General features: G+C 42.0%; 1 protein-coding gene across 11 annotated transcripts in view; it reads left to right on the top strand.

Moving 5' to 3' along the window:
- Window positions 1-21,433, top strand: part of macf1a (microtubule actin crosslinking factor 1a) — a 577,816-nt gene that overhangs the window by 243,357 nt on the left and 313,026 nt on the right. For all 11 annotated transcript variants that reach the window (XM_070899169.1, XM_070899162.1, XM_070899161.1 and 8 more), the window contains 2 exons: window positions 4,760-4,837; window positions 8,484-8,576. In XM_070899169.1, coding sequence (XP_070755270.1) covers window positions 4,760-4,837; window positions 8,484-8,576 — 171 coding nt within the window. The remainder of the gene's footprint in view (window positions 1-4,759; window positions 4,838-8,483; window positions 8,577-21,433) is intronic.

The following is a 21,433-nucleotide window of genomic DNA, read 5'->3' as shown; positions in this document are numbered from 1 at the left end:
AAAAGACTTCAATATTATGACCTATTTAGTAACATAGAAACATAGAAAATAGGTGCAGGAGTAGGCCATTCGGCCCTTCGAGCCTGCACCACCATTCAATAAGATCATGGCTGATCATTCGCCTCAAGTACACATTTCCCGCTTTCTCTCCATACCCCTTGATCCCTTTAGCCGTAAGGGCCATATCTAACTCCCTCTTGAATACATCCAATGAACTGGCATCAACAACTCTCTGCGGCAGAGAATTCCACAGGTTAACAACTCTGAGTGAAGAAGTTTCTCTTCATCTCAGTCCTAAATGGCCTACCCCTAATCCAAAGACTGTATCCCCTGGTTCTGGACTTCCCCAACATCGGGAACATTCTTCCCGCATCTAACCTCTCCCGTCCCGTCAGATTTTTATACGTTTCTATGAGATCCCTTCTCATCCTTCTAAACTCCAGTGTATAAAGGCCAGTCTCTCCTCATATGTCAGTCCAGCCATCCTTGGAATCAGTCTGGTGAACCTTCGCTGCACTCCCTCAATAGCAAGAACGTCCTTTCTCAGATTAGGAGACCAAAACTGAACACAATATTCAAGGTGAGGCCTCACCAAGGCCCTGTACAATTGCAGTAAGACCTTCCTGCTCCTATACTCAAATCTCCTAGCTATGAAGGCCAACCTACCATTTGCCGCCTTCATCGCCTGCTGTACCTGCATGCCAACTTTCAGTGACTGATGAACCATGACACCCAGGTCTTGTTGCACCTCCCCTTTTCCTAATCTGCCACCATTCAGATAATATTCTGCCTTTGTGTTTTTGCCACCAAAGTGGATAACTTCACATTAATCCACATTATACTGCATCTGCCATGCATTTGCCCACTCACCTAACCTGTCCAAGTCACCCTGCAGCCTCTTAGCATCCTCCTCACAGCTCACATCCCCACCCAGTTTAGTGTCATCTGCAAACTTGGAGCTATTACACTCAATTCCTTCATCCAAATCATTGATGTATATTGTAAAGAGCTGGGGTCCCAGCACTGAGCCCTGCAGCACTCCATTAGTCATTCCGAAAAGGACCCATTTATCCCGACTCTCTGCTTCCTGTCTGCCAACCAATTCTCTATCCACGCCAGTACATTACCCCCAATACCATGTGCTTTGATTTTGCACATCAATCTCTTATGTGGGACCTTGTCAAAGGCCTTTTGAAAGTCCAAATACATCACATCCACTGGTCCTCCCTTGTCCACTCTACTAGTTACATCCTAAAAAAAATTCCAGAAGATTTGTCACGCATGATTTCCCTTTCATAAATCCATGCTGACTTGGACTGATCCTGTCACTGCTTTCCAAATGCACTGCTATTTCATCCTTAATAATTGATTCCAACATTTTCCCCACTACTGATGTCAGGTTCAGGCTCACCGGTCTATAATTACCCGTTTTCTCTCTCCCTCATTTAAAAAAAAATGGTGTTACATTAGCTACCCTCCAGTCCATAGGAACTGATCCAGAGTCGATAGACTGTTGGAAAATGATCACCAATGCATCCACTATTTCTATGGCCACTTTCTTAAGTACTCTGGGATGCAGACAATCAGGCCCCGGGGATTTATCGGCCTTCAATCCCATCAATTTCCCCAACACAATTTCCCGCCTCATTAGGATATCCTTCAATTCCTCCTCCTCACTAGACCCTTGATCCCCTAGTACATCCGGAAGGTTATTTGTGTCTTCCTTCGTGAAAACAGAACCAAAGTATTTGTTAGTTGGTCTGCCATTTCTTTGTTCCCCATTATAAATTCACCTGAGTCCGACTGCAAGGGACCTACATTTGTCTTCACTAATCTTTTTCTCTTCACGTATCTATAGAAGCTTTTGCAGTCAATTTTTATGTTCCTGGCAAGCTTTCTCTCATACACTAATATCCCCCTCCTAATTAAACCCTTTGTCCTCCTCTGCTGAATTCTAAATTTCTCCCACTCCTCTGGTTTGCTGCTTTTTCTGGCCAATTTATATGCCTCTTCCTTGGATCTAACACTATCCTTAATTTCCCTTGTTAGCCACGGTTGAGCAACCTTCCCTGTTTTATTTTTACTCCAGACAGGGATGTACAATTGCTGAAGTTCATCCATGTGATCTATAAATGTTTGCCATTGCCTATCCACCGTCAACCCTTTAAGTATCATTTGCCAGTCTATTCTAGCTAATTCACGCCTCATGCCGTCGAAGTTAGCTTTCCTTAAGTTCAGGACCCTAGTTTCTGATTTAACTGTGTCACTCTCCATCTTAATAAAGAATTCTACCATATTATGGTCACTCTTCCCCAAGGGGCCTCGCACAATAAGATTGCTAATTAGTCCCTTCTCATCACACACCACCCAGTCTAGGATGGCCAGCTCTCTGGTTGGTTCCTCGACATATTGGTCTAGAAAACCATCCCTAATACACTCCAGGAAATCCTCCTCCACCGCATTGCTACCAGTTTGGTTAGTCCAATCTATATGTAAATTAAAGTCGCCCATGATAACTGCTGTACCTTTATTGCACACATCCCTTATTTCTTGTTTGATGCTCACCTCAATACTACTGTTTGGTGGCCTGTACACAACTCCCACCAGCGTTTTCTGCCCTTTGGTATTCCGTAGCTCCACCCATACCGATTCCACATCATCCAAACCAATGTCCTTTCTTACTATTGCATTAATTTTCTCTTTAACCAGCAACGCCACCCCGCCTCCTTTTCCTTTCTGTCTATCCTTCCTAAATGTTGAATACCCTTGGATGTAGAGTTCCCAGCCTTGGTCACCCTGGAGCCATGTCTCCGTGATGCCAGCTACATCATATCCATTAACTGCTATCTGCGCAGTTAATTCATCCACCTTATTCCGAATACTCCTCGCATTGAGGCACAGAGCCTTCAGGCTTGTCTTTTTAACACACTTTGCCCCTTTAGAATTTTGCTGTAATGTGACACTTTTTGTTTTTTGCCTTGGGTTTTTCTGTCCTCCACTTTTACTATTCTCCTTTCTATCTTTTACCTCTGTCTCCCTTTTATTTCCCTCTGTCTCCCTACTTAGGTTCCCATCCCCCTGCCATATTAGTTTAACTCCTCCCCAACAGCACTAGCAAACACTCCCCTTAGGACATTGGTTCCGGTCCTGCCCAGGTGCAGACCGTCCGGTTTGTAGTGGTCCCACCTCCCCCATAACCGGTTCCAATGTCCCAGGAATTTGCATCCCTCCCTTCTGCACCGCTCCTCAAGCCACGTATTCATCTGAGCTATCCTGTGATTCCTACTCTGACTAGCACGTGGCACTGGTAGCAATCCTGAGATTACTACTTTTGAGGTCCTACTTTTTAAATTTAGCTCCTAGCTCCCTAAATTCGTCTCGTAGAACCTCATCCCGATTTTTACCTATATCGTTAGTACCTATATGCACCATGACAACTGACTGTTCACCCTCCCTTTTCAGAATGTCCTGCACCCGCTCCGAAACATCCTTGCACCAGGGAGGCAACATACCATCCTGGAGTCTCGGTTGTGGCCGCAGAAACGCCTATCTATTCCCCTTACAATTGAATCCCCTACCACTATCGCTCTCCCACTCTTTTTCCTGCCCTCCTGTGCAGCAGAGCCACCCACAGTGCCATGAAATTGGCTGCTGCTGCCTTCCCCTGATGAGTCATCCCCCTCAACAGTTTCAAAGTGGTGTATCTGTTTTGCAGGGGGATGAGCGCAGGGAACCCCTGCACTACCTTCCTTGCACTGCTCTTCCTGTTGATCACCCGTTCCCTATCTGGCAGTGTACCCTTTACCTGCGGTGTGACAACTTGCTAAACGTGCTATTCACGTCATTCTCAGCATCGTGGAAACTCTAAAGTGAATCCACCCGCAGCTCCAGTGCCGCAATGCGGTCTGTCAGGATCTGCAGGCGGATGCACTTCCCGCACACGTAGTCGTCAGGGACACCGGAAACGTCCCCGAGTTCCCACATAGTACAGGAGGAGCATAACACGTGTCCGAGCTCTCCTGCCATGACTTAACCCTTGGATTAACTTGGGCAACAACATTGTTAAAAGGTTACTTACTGCTAAAGAAACATTGAGAAAAACTACTTTCCAATCACCAGCCAATCATTTACCCCCTTGGCTGTGACGTCACCTTTCGATGTCTTTCAACTTTTTTGCCTTCTCCCTGTAGCCGCACCGGCTGGCCTCAGCGACGCACCTCCCGAGCTTCTCCACACACCTGGAACTCCCGAGCCTCTCCAAAGCGCTGGGCCTTTTTATAGGCCTCAGCCATGCACCTCCGAGCCTCTCCACGCACCTGGAACTCCCGAGTCTCTAACACGTTGGGTCTTTTTATAGGCCTCAGCCATGCACCTCCGAGCCTCTCCACGCACCTGGAACTCCCGAGTCTCTAACACGTTGGGTCTTTTTATAGGCCTCAGCCATGCACCTCCAAGCCTCTCCACGCACCTGGAACACCCAAGCCTCTCCGATGCGTTGGGCTTTTTTATAGGCCTCAGCGACGCACCTCCCGAGCCTCTCCACGCACCTGGAACTCCCGTGCCTCTCCGACGCGTTGGGCCTTCTGTACATAATGACAGCTGTCACAAAACAGTTACTGTTCTGAAATGTAAGCGGAGGAGTCCATAAATCTGACAAAAAGAAGAATATTCTGCTTTGTATCAATCAGATTGGCAGTAAATCTGCAGTTTATATTAAAGATTAAAACAACACTAACTAATCTCCTTATGTTTTTTCTAGCCTCGTGAAAAAGGCCGCATGCGCTTCCACAGGTTACAGAATGTACAGATTGCACTTGATTACTTAAAGCAACGACAGGTAGGTAAATAGATACAGTAGCCTAGTGGTTAAGGTATTGGACTATTGACCTAAAGGTTGTGCATTCAAATCCCACCATAGTAAGCATTGAAATTGAATTTACAAATTTATGGGCTAAGATTTTTCCCTCCTTTCCCCTGCAACCTCTATCACTGAGTAAGGCAAGAGCAGCAATGTCTTGAATGCCATCACCTCCAAGTTTCCCTTTGTCATATACCATCCTGAGTTCGACATATTGCTGTTCCTTCATTGTCACTGGGTCAAAACCCTGCAATTCCATATCTACCATGATTGTGGGAGCGCCATCACCACAAGGGTTCAAGGTGAAGACACCACCACCACCATCTAGGAATGGGCAGTAAATACAGCTTTGTCCTCATCTTGAGAACAAATAAAAAGAAATGGATAAAGATAATTTCATCTTTCCCACTTTAGCCGTTGGATTTTAAAATGGATTAGACACAACTTGAACTGTGCAAGTTTGGGTAATTAGGAAAATTGTTTCGTGCAGAGTTGCTACGGTGGCTTGATGGGCTGTTTCATCACCCAGTTTGGTACTAAGCCATGCAAACCCAGGGAAGGTGCAAAGATCAATCGTTGGTCTATATTCTGTGCTCATTTACAACACAGCTAAGGCATTGGTTGAAGCACTAGAATTGGTTTCAGCCACTCTGGATTAGGGAGGAAAAGAAATCATTGAATGTGGCTGGTAGTAAATCTGTGCTTGTGGTCATTACTTTGGGCTGATGCCAACCAACCTGAACAGCTCGCTGACACTCGACAAGTCACATTATATTGACATGCCACAGGGATGCAACTACCTGTGAAATCATACCTCACCTTTGAAGAGGAGGATAGAAAATAGACTTTCAGCTCAAATTAGTAAATAACCAAAAAATCATTTAAAATACACTAAATTTTCAACAATTGAATATAAACAATAAGTTAATCATTTATTGTAGTAATCAGATGAGAGGAAATCCACTCCAATCTTTTGAAATAATTCAGCTGTATAATTGTGCACAATATATATTGTCAGACTTTCAACTGAATTAACATATATTAATACATTCTATTGTATGCACATGATTAGGAATTAGGTTATATAAAAAAGCACAATGTAGGCAATCATTTGACGGGTTAACAACCTACTTCAGTGATCTTATGTCAGTGAAAATTCAAGAATAATGCCGCATAAATATGTCCATTGTGGCTTGAGTGGAACTGAGTCCGTCAGAATAAAAATTCGTGCAGTTGGAAGAATCAATTACAAAACGTGTTGATCTCCAAGACAATTTTTTTTAAAACTCCCCAAGCCACCTAACAGATCAGTAAAACTCTGGCAGTGCATAAGTGCATAAGAAGTAGGAGTAGGCCATTTGGCCCCTTGAGCCTGCTCCGCCATTCAATAAGATCATGGCTGATCTGATCTTGGCCTCAACTCCACTTCCCTGCCCATTCCCCATAACCCATGACTCCCTTATCAATTAAAAATCTGTCTATCTCCACCTTAAATATATTTAATGACCCAGCCTCCTCAGCTCTCTGGGATAGAAAATTCCAAAGATTCATGACTCTCTGGGAGAAGAAATTCTCCTGAATTCCATTTTAAATGGGCGACCCCTTATTTTGAAACTATGCTCCCTCGTTCTAGATTCCCCCATGAGGGGAAACATCCTCTCTGCATCTACCCTGACCACCTCCCCCCCCCCACCCCCCTCCCGAGAATCTTGTGTTTCAAGTGGAAGCTCTGCTTTCTGTATTTATTTTATCCTGTGCATATTTGACACACACAATGTGTCACATTTATTCCTAATGCACCATTTACAGGGGTTCTTGCTTATTCAGCAGAGTCTGGATTTATGAGTTTTAAGCATTTAGTAATGAAAACTTCTTTCGCTAGTGTTAGAAATAGCCAAGTTACGGCTATCTTCTGGTCACTTTAAATCAAGTGCAAACCAACATGGTGGGTATGTCGTGTTTGTAAGGGGGAGATGGGAAGGCTTCCTCTCCCACGAGCGGGCCCACTGATATAGAGGGTCGACGCTCGCCCCAGCCCACGTAGCAATTCTCGAAGTTAGCAGACAAGAGACGGATGGCAAAGTATAACGATCTTTATTACGAATGTCCGGGAACACCTCTTATCACAGTCGCCTGTGAGTGGAGATGCTCCCCGAACAGCACAATCATACAACTTTTATACGTTTCAAAACCCCTCTGTTCCCGGACAAAACCTCCCTAGATTTCTAATTGAACTACCTTATCAGTGCTACTTCTCTAATTGGACTACCTGATTAGTGCTACTTTGGATTGACAGGCCAAGACCCTCGTGACCGCTTTAGGCCGTGACTAGAATGACTTTATTAGGTCGGAATTTGTTATACATTTCCTTGGTGCCTGTGAGTCGCCTCGAGCCTCTTCGCAAGGTCTTATCAATGTCTGTTTAGGTTCTCACATCGTATCCTGTCGGAATATTATTGAATTGATAACTTCTGGAGCCTTGGTACAAGGCCGAAGAGAGGCCTTTTACCTCCTTATGGGCCATTGCAGGATCCAGCACTTTAACCCTTGTCCCGCTGGTACCCCTAATGCCAAATTTCTCTTCGTGTTTAATCAGAGTTTAAGATGGAATAATAACACCTTGGTTATACAGTAAAACATATGACCGTGACAAGTAGCTGATACCGATCCGATCGGACAGACGGTTGACACACATGAGCAATTCTCTTCCTTTCATCTGGAACATCGCTCTCTCTCTCTTCTGTCTGGAGCCTCTGTCTCTCACTCTCTCTCTCTCCTGAGGACAGCCTTGAGGAGGCTTACTTTTATTCTCTTTTTAGGGGTGGACCTGAACTAGGAGATTGACAAACCTTTTGACTTTTAGAAGTTCCCCTAAAACCTTAATCCCAATGGTGTATTGTGTTCTTTGTCTCGATCTTGTGTCAAAGCCCACCTTAAAGATGTCTTACGATTTTGGCCACATGTCTTTCTCTGTTTATATATTCCCAGGATTTCCTTCCTGTGGAATTCCTTTCATTTCTCTCTCTCCCTATTCTCTCGGTACAATCAATACAAGGCCTAGTCCTTTACCCTTTGAACTATGAGGCCCAAAGCAGAGATTTCTCACTCTAACTGGTCATTAACTTCTTTACGACGTAGCAAACTGCCGTGTGTTTACGCAAAATCCTACCAACTTCCTTCCATTAATTTCGCACGCAGCTATGTTAAACTAACTTCAAATCCTACCTTAGCATTATACATAAAATACATAAACAAGGTTCAAGTCTTAACCTAAAAACAACAAATACTCGCTTAGCAAAAAGGAGATTGTATGTAGTACAAAGAAGCCATATCATCCACAGGAAACCAAGACATTAGCATTTCAAAGCATCTATCTGGTCTTAGGAAACTTTTCGACTGCAATTCAAACATAATCATTTAAACACGGCATTTTTCACGTGTTTTAATTGCATAACCATATACATTTTTAGGCATCTTTAGTTTCTAACACCAGAAAACTTAATTTGTGGGGTTTATTATATTAAATTGTGTATTAAGTGGAGTATAATTATTCATCAAATATCTGATAAAGAAAGGTGAATCTGTGAGATACACTGAGGTACTGATTGTAGTTTTACTCTTTCAGGTGAAATTAGTAAATATTAGAAATGATGACATTACTGATGGGAATCCTAAGCTAACACTTGGTTTAATTTGGACCATAATTCTACATTTCCAGGTAAGGGTATGCTATTGATTTCTGTGGATTGTTTGGCTTGTGGATGGTTTTGTTTTATATATTGAAAACCTCTATGTATTTTAACAACAAGTGATATCATCATAGGCTGTCCCTCGGAGTAGAGGATGACTTAAATGACATAATACAATAACAGCAAATGTGATATTGAACTATAAAATGTATTGAAGCACCCCAGTTTACAAACTCAATCATTTGTAGACTCAAAAAAAGTGAAATATTTGTCAATTTAATTTTTCATTACTTGCCGTTTTCTGTAAAAAGTAGTAAAAGCGCTGGCTAACCCATAGATGTATGTGTGTATTCACCCAGCTGGAGCAATCAATTACCAAATGTGTTGAACAACAGACAATGTTGATCTGTGGGTGTATGTTATACATGTGCAAATATGTCTGAAGAAGAAACAGATACTGTGCCGAAGAAGCATAGGGTAGCAGAAGTGACCAAACACCTGGTTAAAGAGCTGGGCTTTAAGGAGGAAGCGTCTAGAGAGGGAATTCTAGGACACTAGGTCAATATGGCTGAAAGTACGGACACCAATGGTGTGGAAAAGGGAGGGGGAGCTGCACAAGAGGTTGGAGTCTGAGGAAGAGAATATTTCCTAAGAACATAAGGATTAGGAACAGGAGTCGGCCTTGGAGGAATTGTACAGCTGGAAAAGATTACTGAGCGGCAGAGGAGTGAGGCAATGGAGGGATTTACACGCAAGGACAAAAATTTTAAATTTGAGACATTGGCGTACTTGGAACCGTTGTAGGTCAGCGAGGACAAGTGATGGGAAGTGGAACTTGGTGTGGAACAGGATACAGGCAACAGAGTTTTAGATGATCTTCAGTTTGCGGAGGATGGAGGCCAGCTAGGAAGACATTGGAGTAATTGTATCTAAAGGTGACAAAAGCATGAAACAAGGGTCCCAGTGACAGATGGACTGAGCTAGAGATAGAAGTGGGTGATATGCAGAAGTAGGCAGTCCTTGTGATGGAGACGATATGGAGTGGAAAATTCAGCTCGAGGTCAATTAGGGTGGCAAGGTTGTGAATAGTTTGATTCAGCCTAAGATCGTGGCCAGGGAGGGGGATGGAGTTGGTGGCAAGGGCATGGACTTCGTGCTCGATGCCAGAGATGATGGCTTTGGTCGTCTCAATGTTTAAGTGGAGTAAATTGCATCTCATCCAAGACTGGCATGTCTGGCAAGCAGTTTGGTAATCGAGGGATTGAGAGAGGTCGTAGAGTGGTAGAGCTGGATGTCATCACTGTACATGTGGAATTCCATGTCTGCGAATGATGTCGCTGAGAGGCAGCATGCAGATGTGGAAGTTGAGGATGGTTCCTGGGGAACTTCAAAAGTAACTGGTGCAGCAGGTGGGAAGAAAAGCCGTTACTACAGATGCTCTGACTATAACCAGCTAGTCCAAAAGTGGGATCAAGCAAGGGCAGTCCCATTGAACTGGACAGCGGAGGAGATGGAAGAAGGTGAAGGGATCTACTGTTTTAAAGGCTACAGAGTGCATCACTGTCATAGAGAATGTCTTTCATGACTTTGGTTCAGGCTGTTTTGAATGCTGGGGGTGGGGGATCAGGAACCTGATTGGAGCGAATTGCAGGAGAGATGGGGATGGATCGAATGCCATTGCAACAATGAATGATCTATCCTCAGTTAAAATTGAGGATATCCTTCAGTGATTCAATTTTATTTTAAATGAAAATGTTGTTTATCAATATTCTACAAATAAAATATTCTAAACTATGTGGTCTGTTACCTGAAAGTTCTGCCTATTATGAAAAATTATTTGTGCCTCTTGCAGAATTTCTGTCGAGCCTGTTCTAGTTTTCTCATTCGTTTATTCTTTGCCAATTTGTCGGAACATGTTCAGCATTTTTATGGTGACAGAAGCTTATTTATGTGGCCTTTTTAGGCATCATTTTAAATTAGAATTTAAGGTACTTTTATCACCAGAACTTGCTACTTGTAAATTTTAGTACCTACTTGAGGGTGAATCTTTTCTCTATTGAGAGTGCTGCTGATCAATGTATCAGAGTTAGGAAATGGTTTGCAGATGAAAACCATATCTATAGATTACCTTCATTAATTTAAATTTATTGTAACCAGATGGAAATATTTTAATTCATATTTCTGGTGTTTGGTAGTACTCAAAGATGAAATGATTTAAACTCTACTTCAATTACTTATAATAGTGTTTGGGAGGTCCTATCGTGTAATTTACTTCAACACTTTATCTTGTAAAATGGGTCTTTTGTCAGTTGTTTTTCAGGGACTGCAGTAGGAGGGTGTCATGATAGTTTGCACAGAGTTCAAGTGTTGTTGAATTGTATTTCGCACTGAAATGAATGCCAGCTTTATTTTACGGGCTTCTGTATGTGTGTTCTGATAGCACAGTCAATATGACGGATGTACTTTAGCTTCCGAGTTGCATTCTTCAGGGCTGAAACCTTCATGCTGTTGACAACCATTGTGTGTGTTGGTGGCAAGCTGGAAGTGCATAATGTGGTAGATTATCTGCCTCCATAGTTGAAATCTTTTCAAGTTGCTTGGGGGGAGGGGGCCTGGTTAAACTTTTACAAAGACACAGGTCTCAGTGTTTCCCAGACAAGCTGGTGCTTGAGGGATGATCGGTGTTCATTTCCAAAGCATAACCTGGTACTTTAAAAGAAATTCAAGATTTAATTTTCCTTATATTTATCTAGGACTATACTTGGACTTGTTTCTATGTCAACCTGTAAATAATGAACTCAAGGCTGTGTCATTATCTGCAAATGATGGCATGTAAAGGCTCCTTTCAAAAAGTGGAACTATGGGAAAATTGGGTTGATACATTCCTGAATAAATTCGATGATCATATGTTTACCTTTTAAATTAAACACTAGGTAGATGAAAATATAAAATTATATAAATAATGGGCCCAAAATTCGCCACTATTTAGCGCCAAATTTTTGGAAGTATGTGTTTTTTTGAAGCTAACTTAATTTTGCAAGTTTCGCCAAGGGTATAATGCTGTCCTTACCAGGTAACGGCCGATTTTTTTTTAAGTTAATGTTTTTATGATGTCACTCGGGGTCAAACTCACTAACGCCATTTTAGCCCGTTTTTGCAAGTTTCACCAATAAGGATTTTTTCAAAAACGGCGCTGGGGACCGCCTTGAAAAACCTTATCTTACCAAATCGGAGTCAGATAGAAATCAGCGTTACAGATGCCTTCTTGTTTATCGGAGCTGAGTTACAGGTTTTGGAGGGAGAGAACAAGACTTATATCCAAACTAATTAAAAATGTTTTTGCGGGGGGGAAAAGAAAAACTTTATTTATTGCAGAAGTTCCACCACTGAACCGCTGCTCATCAGGCTCGAGGCACACCAGACCGGAATGCTGGTTGACAGGATCGCTCCCTCGGCCGGACACAGAAGCTCGGCGTTCGGATTCAGACACAAAAGCAAAATACTGAATTCTGGAATAAAAACAGAAAATGCTGGAAATCTCAGATGGTTGGCACAGGAAAAATCAGCACGGGTTAGCTACAGAATAGAGCTGTACAATTACACGTTGACCTGGAAAACTAAATGCTTCGGCATGCACAGAACGGGACCTCATTTTTTTGGCGCTATCAGTTAGCTCCACCCACACAAGCCAAGGTCTTTCTGTGCTGCACCAAATTCAAACAGAAAAATGGAGAAACTTCGGATTTTATTTTTGGCGCTACTTCGGCTTTAAAAATCGTCCGTTAATCTTAAATAGCGCCAAAAAAAGGCAATGTGGAATTTTGGGCCCATGGTATCTTTTATAAGTGGTATCTTAAATAGAGTGAAACACAACATTTTTGTCTGTTGAATGTGCAATGGTAATTGCACATCTGCCATCGCGATTTGTTATATTTATTTCTTGTCATGGCTTCATATGTTGTGAAAACTAGTGCTGACATTTTGAAAAGATCTTAAAATCATATGGTTTGGTTTTCATATTAAAGACAGAAATCAGATGTTTTCTCTTCTAAGGTAATATAATTACTGTATGCCATTTAATGTGTGATTTTTCACTTGGGACATAATGGTAAGTGTACAAAATGCTGATTTGGCCAATGATTTTGAAAGTTCTCTTCAAATCGCTGTACTCATCCGTGAAGCTATCAGTTTTTTGTAAATGCCATCCTGTTTTGAGATATTTCTGCATTTTAATCAGTTGTATGATGTCATCTGGTGATGCGATACACATGATTATACCAAAACATTTCATGAATGTGATCACTTAAAAAAAACATCCACTGAGAAAGCTGAATTTGCTCAGCAGGTGCAATACTGAAAATGATTCAGTGATGAGAGTTGAATATTGGAAGAATGTTTTGTCATTAAATATTGATGGTGGCAGTGCCGATTGTCATCCATTTCGGGTTTTGTATGAACTATCAACCTGATGGACCCAGGAATGTAGTCAGCCTTTTTATAAATTAATTGTCTATTTTTATGTTGTAGAAGTGGAATTTGTATGGTTATAATGGCCCGGATTTTGCGGTCAGTGGCGAAGTGATGGTGTTCGCTGCTGATCTCAAAAAGCTGTCCTCAAAGATCTAACGATCTCTGTGGCGTGGATTTTGCCTTTCCTAATATTCATCATCATCATCATCATCATAGGTTGTCCCTCGGAATCGAGGAAGACTTGCTTCCACGACTAAAGTGAGTTCTTTGGTGGCTGAACAGTCCAACACGAGAGCCACAAACCTTGTCACAGGTGGGACAGACATTCGTCGGGGGAAGGCGGGGGTGGGACTGATTTGCTGCACGCTCTTTCCGCTGCCTGCGCCTGACCTCTTCACGCTCGCAGCGTTGAGATTCGAAGAGCTCAACGCCCTCCCGGATGCACTTTCTCCACCTAGGTCGGTCTTCGGCCAGGGTCTCCCGAGTGTCAGTGGTGATGTCGCACTTCACCAGGGAGGCTTTGAGGGTGTCCTTGTAACGTTTCCGCTGCCCACCTTTGGCTCATTTGCCATGAAGGAGCTCCGCACAGAGCAATTGCTTAGGGAGTCTCGTGTCTGGCATGCAAACTAAGTGGCCTGCCCAGCGAAGCTGATCGAGTGTGGTTCGTGCTTCAGTGCTGGGGATGTTAGCCTGGGCGAGGACACTGATGGTACATCTGTCCTCCCAGGAGATTTGCAGGATCTTGCGGAGACATCGTTGGTGATACATCTCCAGCGACTTGATGTGTCTTGTGTACATCATCCATGCCTCTAATCCAAACAGGAGGGCGGGTATTATTACAGCCCTGTAGACCATGAGCTTGGTGGTAGGTTTGAGGGCCTGGTCTTCGAACACACTTTTCCTCAAGCGGCCAAAGGCTGCACTGGCGCACTGGAGGCGATGTTGAATCTCTGCATCATTGTCTGTCTTTGTTGACAAGAGGCTCCCGAGGTATGCAAAGTGGTCCAAGTTTTCGACAGCCACGCCGTGAATCTTGATGACTGGGAGGGCAGTGCTGTGCAACGAGGACAGGCTGGTGGAGGACCTTTGTCTTACGGATGTTAAGCGTAAGGCCCATGCTTTCATATGCCTTGGTGAATACATCGACTACATCCTGGAGTTCAGCCTCAGAATGTGCGTGGACGTCGTCCACGTATTGCAGCTCAACGACAGAGGTTTGGATGATCTTGGACCTGACCTGGAGGTGGCGTAGGTTAAACAGCTTCCCACTGGTTCTGTATTTCATTCTGGCACCATCTATAGGAGATCTCCGGAGTCCAGCAACAGTGATGTTATCAAGCAGGCTAAGCAGCCAACCACATTGAAGAATTATCAGACAGTAAACCAGGAAGCAAAAAGTATTGATTATCTTTCACTTTTTAATAATTTACAGAGATTAAAATAAAGATTGGGACATACACATGGGATTAAGGTCGAAGCTGAAATGTCATATTTTTTTAAATTTTATTAGTATTTTAAAAATCTGTGGGTAAATTTTTATTATTTAAAAAATATATGGGGATTTTTTTTTACCATAATGGAGAAATTTGACATTTCACAAATATAGAATTAGTTTTTCAGGGCCAGAGAGGTTGTTCAGTAGTAATTATGTCTTAGTACACCGTTACAGTCCAGTTAGACCTCATTCAACAGGTTTATCTTTTTTGGGGGGTTCTAGGCGAGATTAGAGCAGAAAAGGTTCATGTCAATCCAAAGGATTTCTAAGATTTCCATCTGCGAGGACATCAACAGCGCACCCTGTACAAGAGCGGGGAATCACTGACAGCAACTTCTGGATTTCGTTTAACTGCGCATGTGCGAAATCCAAAAGTTGCTGTCAGTTTCAGAGTAATGACGACGAACGCTGACAGTTTCACCATCTTACAATCGCAAATTTCGGGCCAATGTTTAAAATATTTGGTAAATTGTAGGACAATTCTCAATTGGGGTCCCATTCCAAATGCATCAACCGTGGCTCAGTTGGTAGCACCCTTGCCTTTGAAGTCAGTTATGGGTTCCCACTCGAGATTTGAGCACACAATTCTAGGCTGACCCTCCAGTGCAGTACTGAGGGAGTGCTGTGCTGTCGGAGGTGCCGTCTTTCGGATGAGGCTTTATAAATAAATTTGTTCTTTCAGATCGACAATTAATATTTATTATTACTTGACAATAGACAAAAACTAGAGTAGGTGTAATCTTGTGGCAAATCTAGCCTTCACAACATAAAGTTGGCCAGAGCTCAATGTATACCCAGCACCTCCTATTTAGGACAGATCTACACAGATCAGCCTGTACAATTACTACTTTATTTTACAAATAAATTTTTTAAACAAAAAGAAAAACTATGAATGCTGGCAATTAAAATTAAAATTGAAAATACTGAAAAAACACAGCTTGTCAGTTAGCATCTGAAAGAGAAACGTAGATTAACTCGAAGGGGCTGGAATTACCCCTTTGCACAGGGCTAATTAGTGCCAGCGGGGCGCACCGCCAACAGTTTCTCGGTGTGAGATAGGGAGGTGCCGTCGCGGTGGCTGCCATCTTTTTTATGCCTGCCGACTTTTCAGTCGGCCCGCCAATAGCAGCTGCTGATTCGGCCGGGCCATCAATAGGTGGTTCGGCACCCCCATTTGGGTGCCAGGCCACTGGCCCAGCCAACGCCCTCCCTGCTGGCCCAGTGGGTGGCGCTGGTTGTTAAAAATAGCCAAGTTAAGGCTATCTCTGGTCACTTTAGTAATCAGGATTGACTGTAAACCAATCTGGTGAGTGTATTGTGTTTAATCGGGGTTTAAGATGGAATGTAACACATTAGTGCTGTCAGGGAGGTGCCAAAAGAAGGAATTAAAATATTGGATTTATTTTGCACTGCTATCATGCACTAGATAAAGAATGGTTTTGTCAAAGTTGTCTGCCCTTTCAGTGGTTGGGTGGGGGAGGGATATTATGTAGGGAGATAAAGAAGTTGCAGAAATATATAGAAAATATATTGAAAAATGTGTACAGGAACTGTCAGCTGGAGTTCGCAGACTTAATTCCAGATGTCACTGACATTATCTTTGTGGAGTTAAACCAAAGGAATAGTTGCCTATAAAATTCCATGTCAATTTATGAAGTAATTTTTGAATTATTTCACTTCTCTCATTTCAGCACAGACATACTGGTAGTATTGTTGCGATAGAAATAACTCCTCTCTTGGTTGTCCCAGTATAGTATTTTTAACCATTAATCAATAAATGCTTAAAAATGCAGAATCTAGTTTGGCATTACAACAAATCCATATAATCTTGTTCACAGTATAACTTGACAGCAGTATAAATGTGACACTATTTTAAATTTGAATATTTATTTGAATCAAAAATCCATCTGATTAAATATTTCAAAGCTAAACAGAAGGTTCTTTGCCATATTGAGTTGCTAATGATTTGTGCAATGGTGTTTCTGATGAAAGGGACAGAGCCTTTGTGCAAAAGTATATGTCAAGCTTTTTCCTTTGTGAAACATACATCCATTGATGTGTATCACATCAGAAAGGTGGCATTGCAACATAATTGTGTCATTTGCACATGATGTCATTGCATTTAAATGCTGTGCATTTGTTCTGACTCTGAAGGCAGTCTCAATTTAAATTAGGAGCTCTGTTATATTATGTTAATGAATGGAAAGTACATTGGGGAGAAAGAGAGAAAGCAATTATAATAGCCCCTTTCATATCCTCAGGATGCCACAAAGTGCTCCACAACCAATGAATTACTTTCAAGTACGGTCATTGTTGTGTTGTAAGCAAACACTTCAACTAATTTGCACATAGCAAAGTCCCATGAACAGCAAATGAGACAAATAACCAAATTCTATGACTGGATCAGAATTGGTCTTGTATCAAGTATGCACTCATCTGGAGTTCATTGTGCTGTATACCAATAAGTCATGTTCATGTTTTTCATTTACCTCCCCAGCATGTTTTTTCAATTGCTTCATGTGTGGTTTCTAGATTGCTATGCACTTCAGTTGTAGGTGATAGATTTACTGTATTTGCATGAGGTTGAAGACGAAAAAGCTTTGTGTTGAGACAAATCTGTCGAATGATTGAGCCATGAACCTGAATGTAGTCCAGCAGAGGGAGCACTTGGATGAAGTACAGAAGGGCTCTATCACCCAAATAAATCACAGCCTTCAGGAGAGAAGAAAATGGGGAAGAAAATGAAGGGAAAAAATGTGCTGCAAAACGATTATAATTTGTGAGATTAAATATATTACCATCCTCTTGGCTGGGGATGTTGGCCTGGTCTTGGACGCTAATATTGGTGCGTTGGTCCTCCCAGGTGATTTGTAGGATCTTGCGGAGTCGTCATTGGTGGTATTTCTCCAGCGACTTGAGGTGTCTGCTGTACATGGTCCATGTTTCTGAGCTTTCCAGGAGGGCGGGTATTACTCCAGCCCTGTAGACCATGAGCTTGGTGGCAGTTTTGAGGGTGTGGTCTTCAAACACTTTTTTTTTTCTCAGGCGTCGAAGGCTGCACTGGAACACTGGAGGCGGTGTTGAATCTCGTCGTCAATGCCTGTTCTTGTCGCACCAACATTAGCGTCCTTGACCAGGTCAACCACACTTGATCAGCTCCGCTGGGCAGGCCACATAGTTCGCATGGCAGACATGAGACTCCCAAAGCAAGCGCTCCACTCGAGCCAAAGGTGGGCAGCGGAAATGTTACAAGGACACCCTCAGAGCCTCCCTGATAAAGTGCAACATCCCCATTGACACCTGGGAGACCCTGGCCAAAGACCGCCCTAAGTGGAGGAAGCGCATTCAAGAGGGCGCTGAGCACCTCGAGTCTCGTCGCCGAGAGCGTGCATACGCTGGTCTATGTTAGTTTAGAGCAACTATTCGCTGTCCAAACTGGCTTAAATGGCCAAAACAGACATAGGTGGCTGGTAACGCCCCCTTTTAGGAAAAAAAGCTAAACACAAAACAATCCTAACTAACTCACTTACACTGGCGCAAATTAAATATGCAGAATGGGGATTTTTAAAATACTCCCAGAAAAATCAAGTTGCTCCAAAAAAAAACGGAGTAGCTCCTGGGCAAATTTGGGCTCTACTTTCTCTCCACAGATGCTGCCTGGCCTGCAGAGATTGCCAGCATCATTTTTTACTCCAGATTCCAGGATCCACAGTATTTTGCTTTTGTTACTGACAGTTCTGCTTCTAAAGCATTCTGAAATCTGTAGCACATTTTTTGACTTGACTTAAGTTTATAAAGTTGATAAATAATTAACTAAGTTACTGCAACTTGCAGCATTTATAATGGCTTGTGATACCATTTCAAAAGGCAGTTACAAACTTGTTTTTGTCATGGCTTTATCCTGAATATATAATATTGCAGCAGGTATTTTATCTTAATATTTGTAGTAGAATTGTTACGGCAACATTGCTTGTGATAAAAATAAATTCAATAGTGGGGGGGGGGAGGAGGAATAGAGAGAGGTTTGACATAGTCACAACTCCTCCAGGCCAAATACTTCAATATGTAGCAACTTGAAGGAGTTACTATATTCTAACTTTGAGCAGCCTGACCCAGTTTCCTTGGGAGAATGTAGCACAAGGACAGACGCAATGGGCCCTTAGTTGCGATTCCTTTTATCCAACCCTTTATGACTGCAATGGCTAATGAAGCTGTTAAACCTGAGGGTACGCTGCACCAAAAATGAAGATATTCTGCAGAAGGTTTAGAATATGTACTTTAAATATATCTATATGTAAATGAACCATCAAATATAGGTGCAATTCCAATCCATATTGAGTGCATCTTGTATTCGGACTTAGCAGTGCCTTACTGAAGCTGAACAAGTTTGATCTGATTCAGTTTTTGGTAGTACTGAGACCATTTTCTAAAATCAGATAGTTAATAGTTTGACTCAGGAACTGTCAAAACTTGCCCAGTGAGGTCAGCGTAATAACATCAATTTTTAATTGCACGCAGTATTAAACGTCTAATTTTTATATGATGGAAGCAAAGCACATTTCTTTATTACAGAGAGCCTTATTACTTCAAGCAGTTAAGATATGCAATACACTAATTTATTTTTAGTGTTTGTCTTTGTTTAAATTTAATTATAAAGGTTATTGTCACAGAATATAATTATTTTACAATATTCAGAACTGGAAATTTATACAAGAATTTTTGAAAATATACAGTAGGCATTGTATTCTATTTTAGATACTATGAAGAAAAATCAATGTTCAAGTAATCAATACAGTATAACTGCATAGCAAAAAGCCGCTAATATGGGAATAATTTTGTTTGTAACTTTCTAATCATACAATTTATTGATATAACAATAGATATAACTATATATTAAGTTTAATATTATAAAATTTGAATTAGTTAAATAGAATTTGTAATTTTTTTTCTTACTAGCATCTCCAATAAACACTACAGCCATATTGGCTATTTATTTTACACGTTTTTTAAAATCAAAAACTACGTTTGAAGAATCTGGGGTAATTGGAGTTGAAAAGCTGCCACAGAGGTACTTGACTCCAGCTTGTATTGAGTGTTAATAATGCACATCTAGCAATGCAGTGATTAATTTTTTTAAATTCAGTATTTGCTATTCTGGTCATGACCACAGAGTTGAGCAAATATTTATTGCTTGGCACTCTGAGGTTGATGTAGTTTCAATTATTCTGCAGCATGCCAATGACCTTTTTTTTGGCATGACGCAGCCGTCTGTTCTTGCTGCTGAGACTGCGGTATCATTGAGTTAGCATTTGAATACGGAGCAAGTGTGGTGCACAGACTTAACCCGTTGCCTGGGAGTGGTTTGTCACAGCTTGAAAGAATTTTATTTTTGTTTCAATATTAGAGCAATTCTGTGAGATTTGCTTCAGCAGGATTAAGCATATGTGTAGGGAACTGATAATAATACACATATGTCTGTGTGGTGCACAGAGGCAAGACTATTTAGTACTCAAAAGGTTAATGCACCAGTTTAAAATCTTGCCGTGGATATTTGATAGCGTATGTGATTCATGGTTAAGCGATGCTGTTATGCAATTGTTGCGCTTCCTATTAACCAAATGTACTGATCTTCCATGTCACTTTCTGGAGGTGTTTGAATTGTACATAGGGTGATGGTAAAGAGAGGGTGATCATTATGACCTGGCAACTAGAGAAAATGTCAGCCAATCGAAGATCAGCTTGTTTTAGGTCAAGTGATTCGAACTGCTGTGACATGCATGGGATTGCTGTACGTTACTGAGACAGTACCTTAAGATGGCTGGCTGTGCAATATGCTGCGAGTGACTTGCAGCTGGTTAGAATTTTAAAATGCCGTTTGGATTCTCCTGGGGAGAGGCTGAAGTTTTCTGATCGGTTGAGCTCAGATGCAGCTATGTGAGAGATGATGCCAGAGCAATAGATGCTGCCTGTATTTTAATTCTGATATAATGGGAAATTCTTTCGGATGCGTTCGAGAACAAGAGACTGCAGAAACAGATCAGAGAAAATCTCCCCTCACGCCACAGAAAAAAATCAGATTTAAACGCATAAGGAGAAACAAGAAAGCTGCTTTACATTCTAGAGGTGCTGCAGGAGGACCTGAGAATGCTGAGAAAAACCTGCGTGAAAAATCATTTCAGTTGGCGACGCTGCAGAAAAAAGGTGACACTGGTTTGGATGGGATACATCTCCCTTTGGATGTAACAGTGGGAAAATTGCCAACAGAGACAGACACCGATCCCAAAAACTGGAACAAGGAACATGCTAAAGACCTTTCAGATGTGTTACAAGAGCCGGTGCATTTCAGTAATGTATCAAATTTTATTACTAAGACTGTGATCACTCCAGGGAAATCAATAGATGGAACTATTGAAGCTGGTGGAGAATATGCGAAGCAGGTGCATTCCATCGAATCTGAAATCAAACCAATTAGTGAACATTTGGAGAAATTTGGGAAAGAAATACGTTTACCGGATCAAATTTCAGCAGGGAAAGAGCACTGTGACCTCGGTGTAAAGCCTTCAGAAGCTGAAGTGAGAGGAGGTTTGCGATCTGTGCCCTTCCCAGTGTCTGGAGAAGAGAACCAAATTCAGCATGTAAAAGGGAATGCAGTAAGCAGTGGCAGAATTGAGGATATCACTGAGGCTGCTGCCTTCGACTGCAGTAAAATAAAAGGTGATGTTGGAAGTCCCATATCGTCCAGAGAGACAGCAGTGGAGAGACAGCAGCTTGAGTGGGAGGGGAACAACACAGTGAGGTTCAATGCACTTGATAAACTATTTAAACCGCCACATACTGAACACATATATGGGGAGAACAGCCAGTCATCACTGTACAGGGGAACTGAGGCTGTTGAAGAGGAAATAAAGTTATTAAGAATGG

Source organism: Pristiophorus japonicus, chromosome 14 (genome assembly GCF_044704955.1).
Source record: "Pristiophorus japonicus isolate sPriJap1 chromosome 14, sPriJap1.hap1, whole genome shotgun sequence".
NCBI classification, from domain to species: domain Eukaryota; kingdom Metazoa; phylum Chordata; class Chondrichthyes; family Pristiophoridae; genus Pristiophorus; species Pristiophorus japonicus.
The sequence above is the reverse complement of the archived record's forward strand: the minus strand, read 5'-3'. Positions and strand labels throughout refer to the sequence as shown.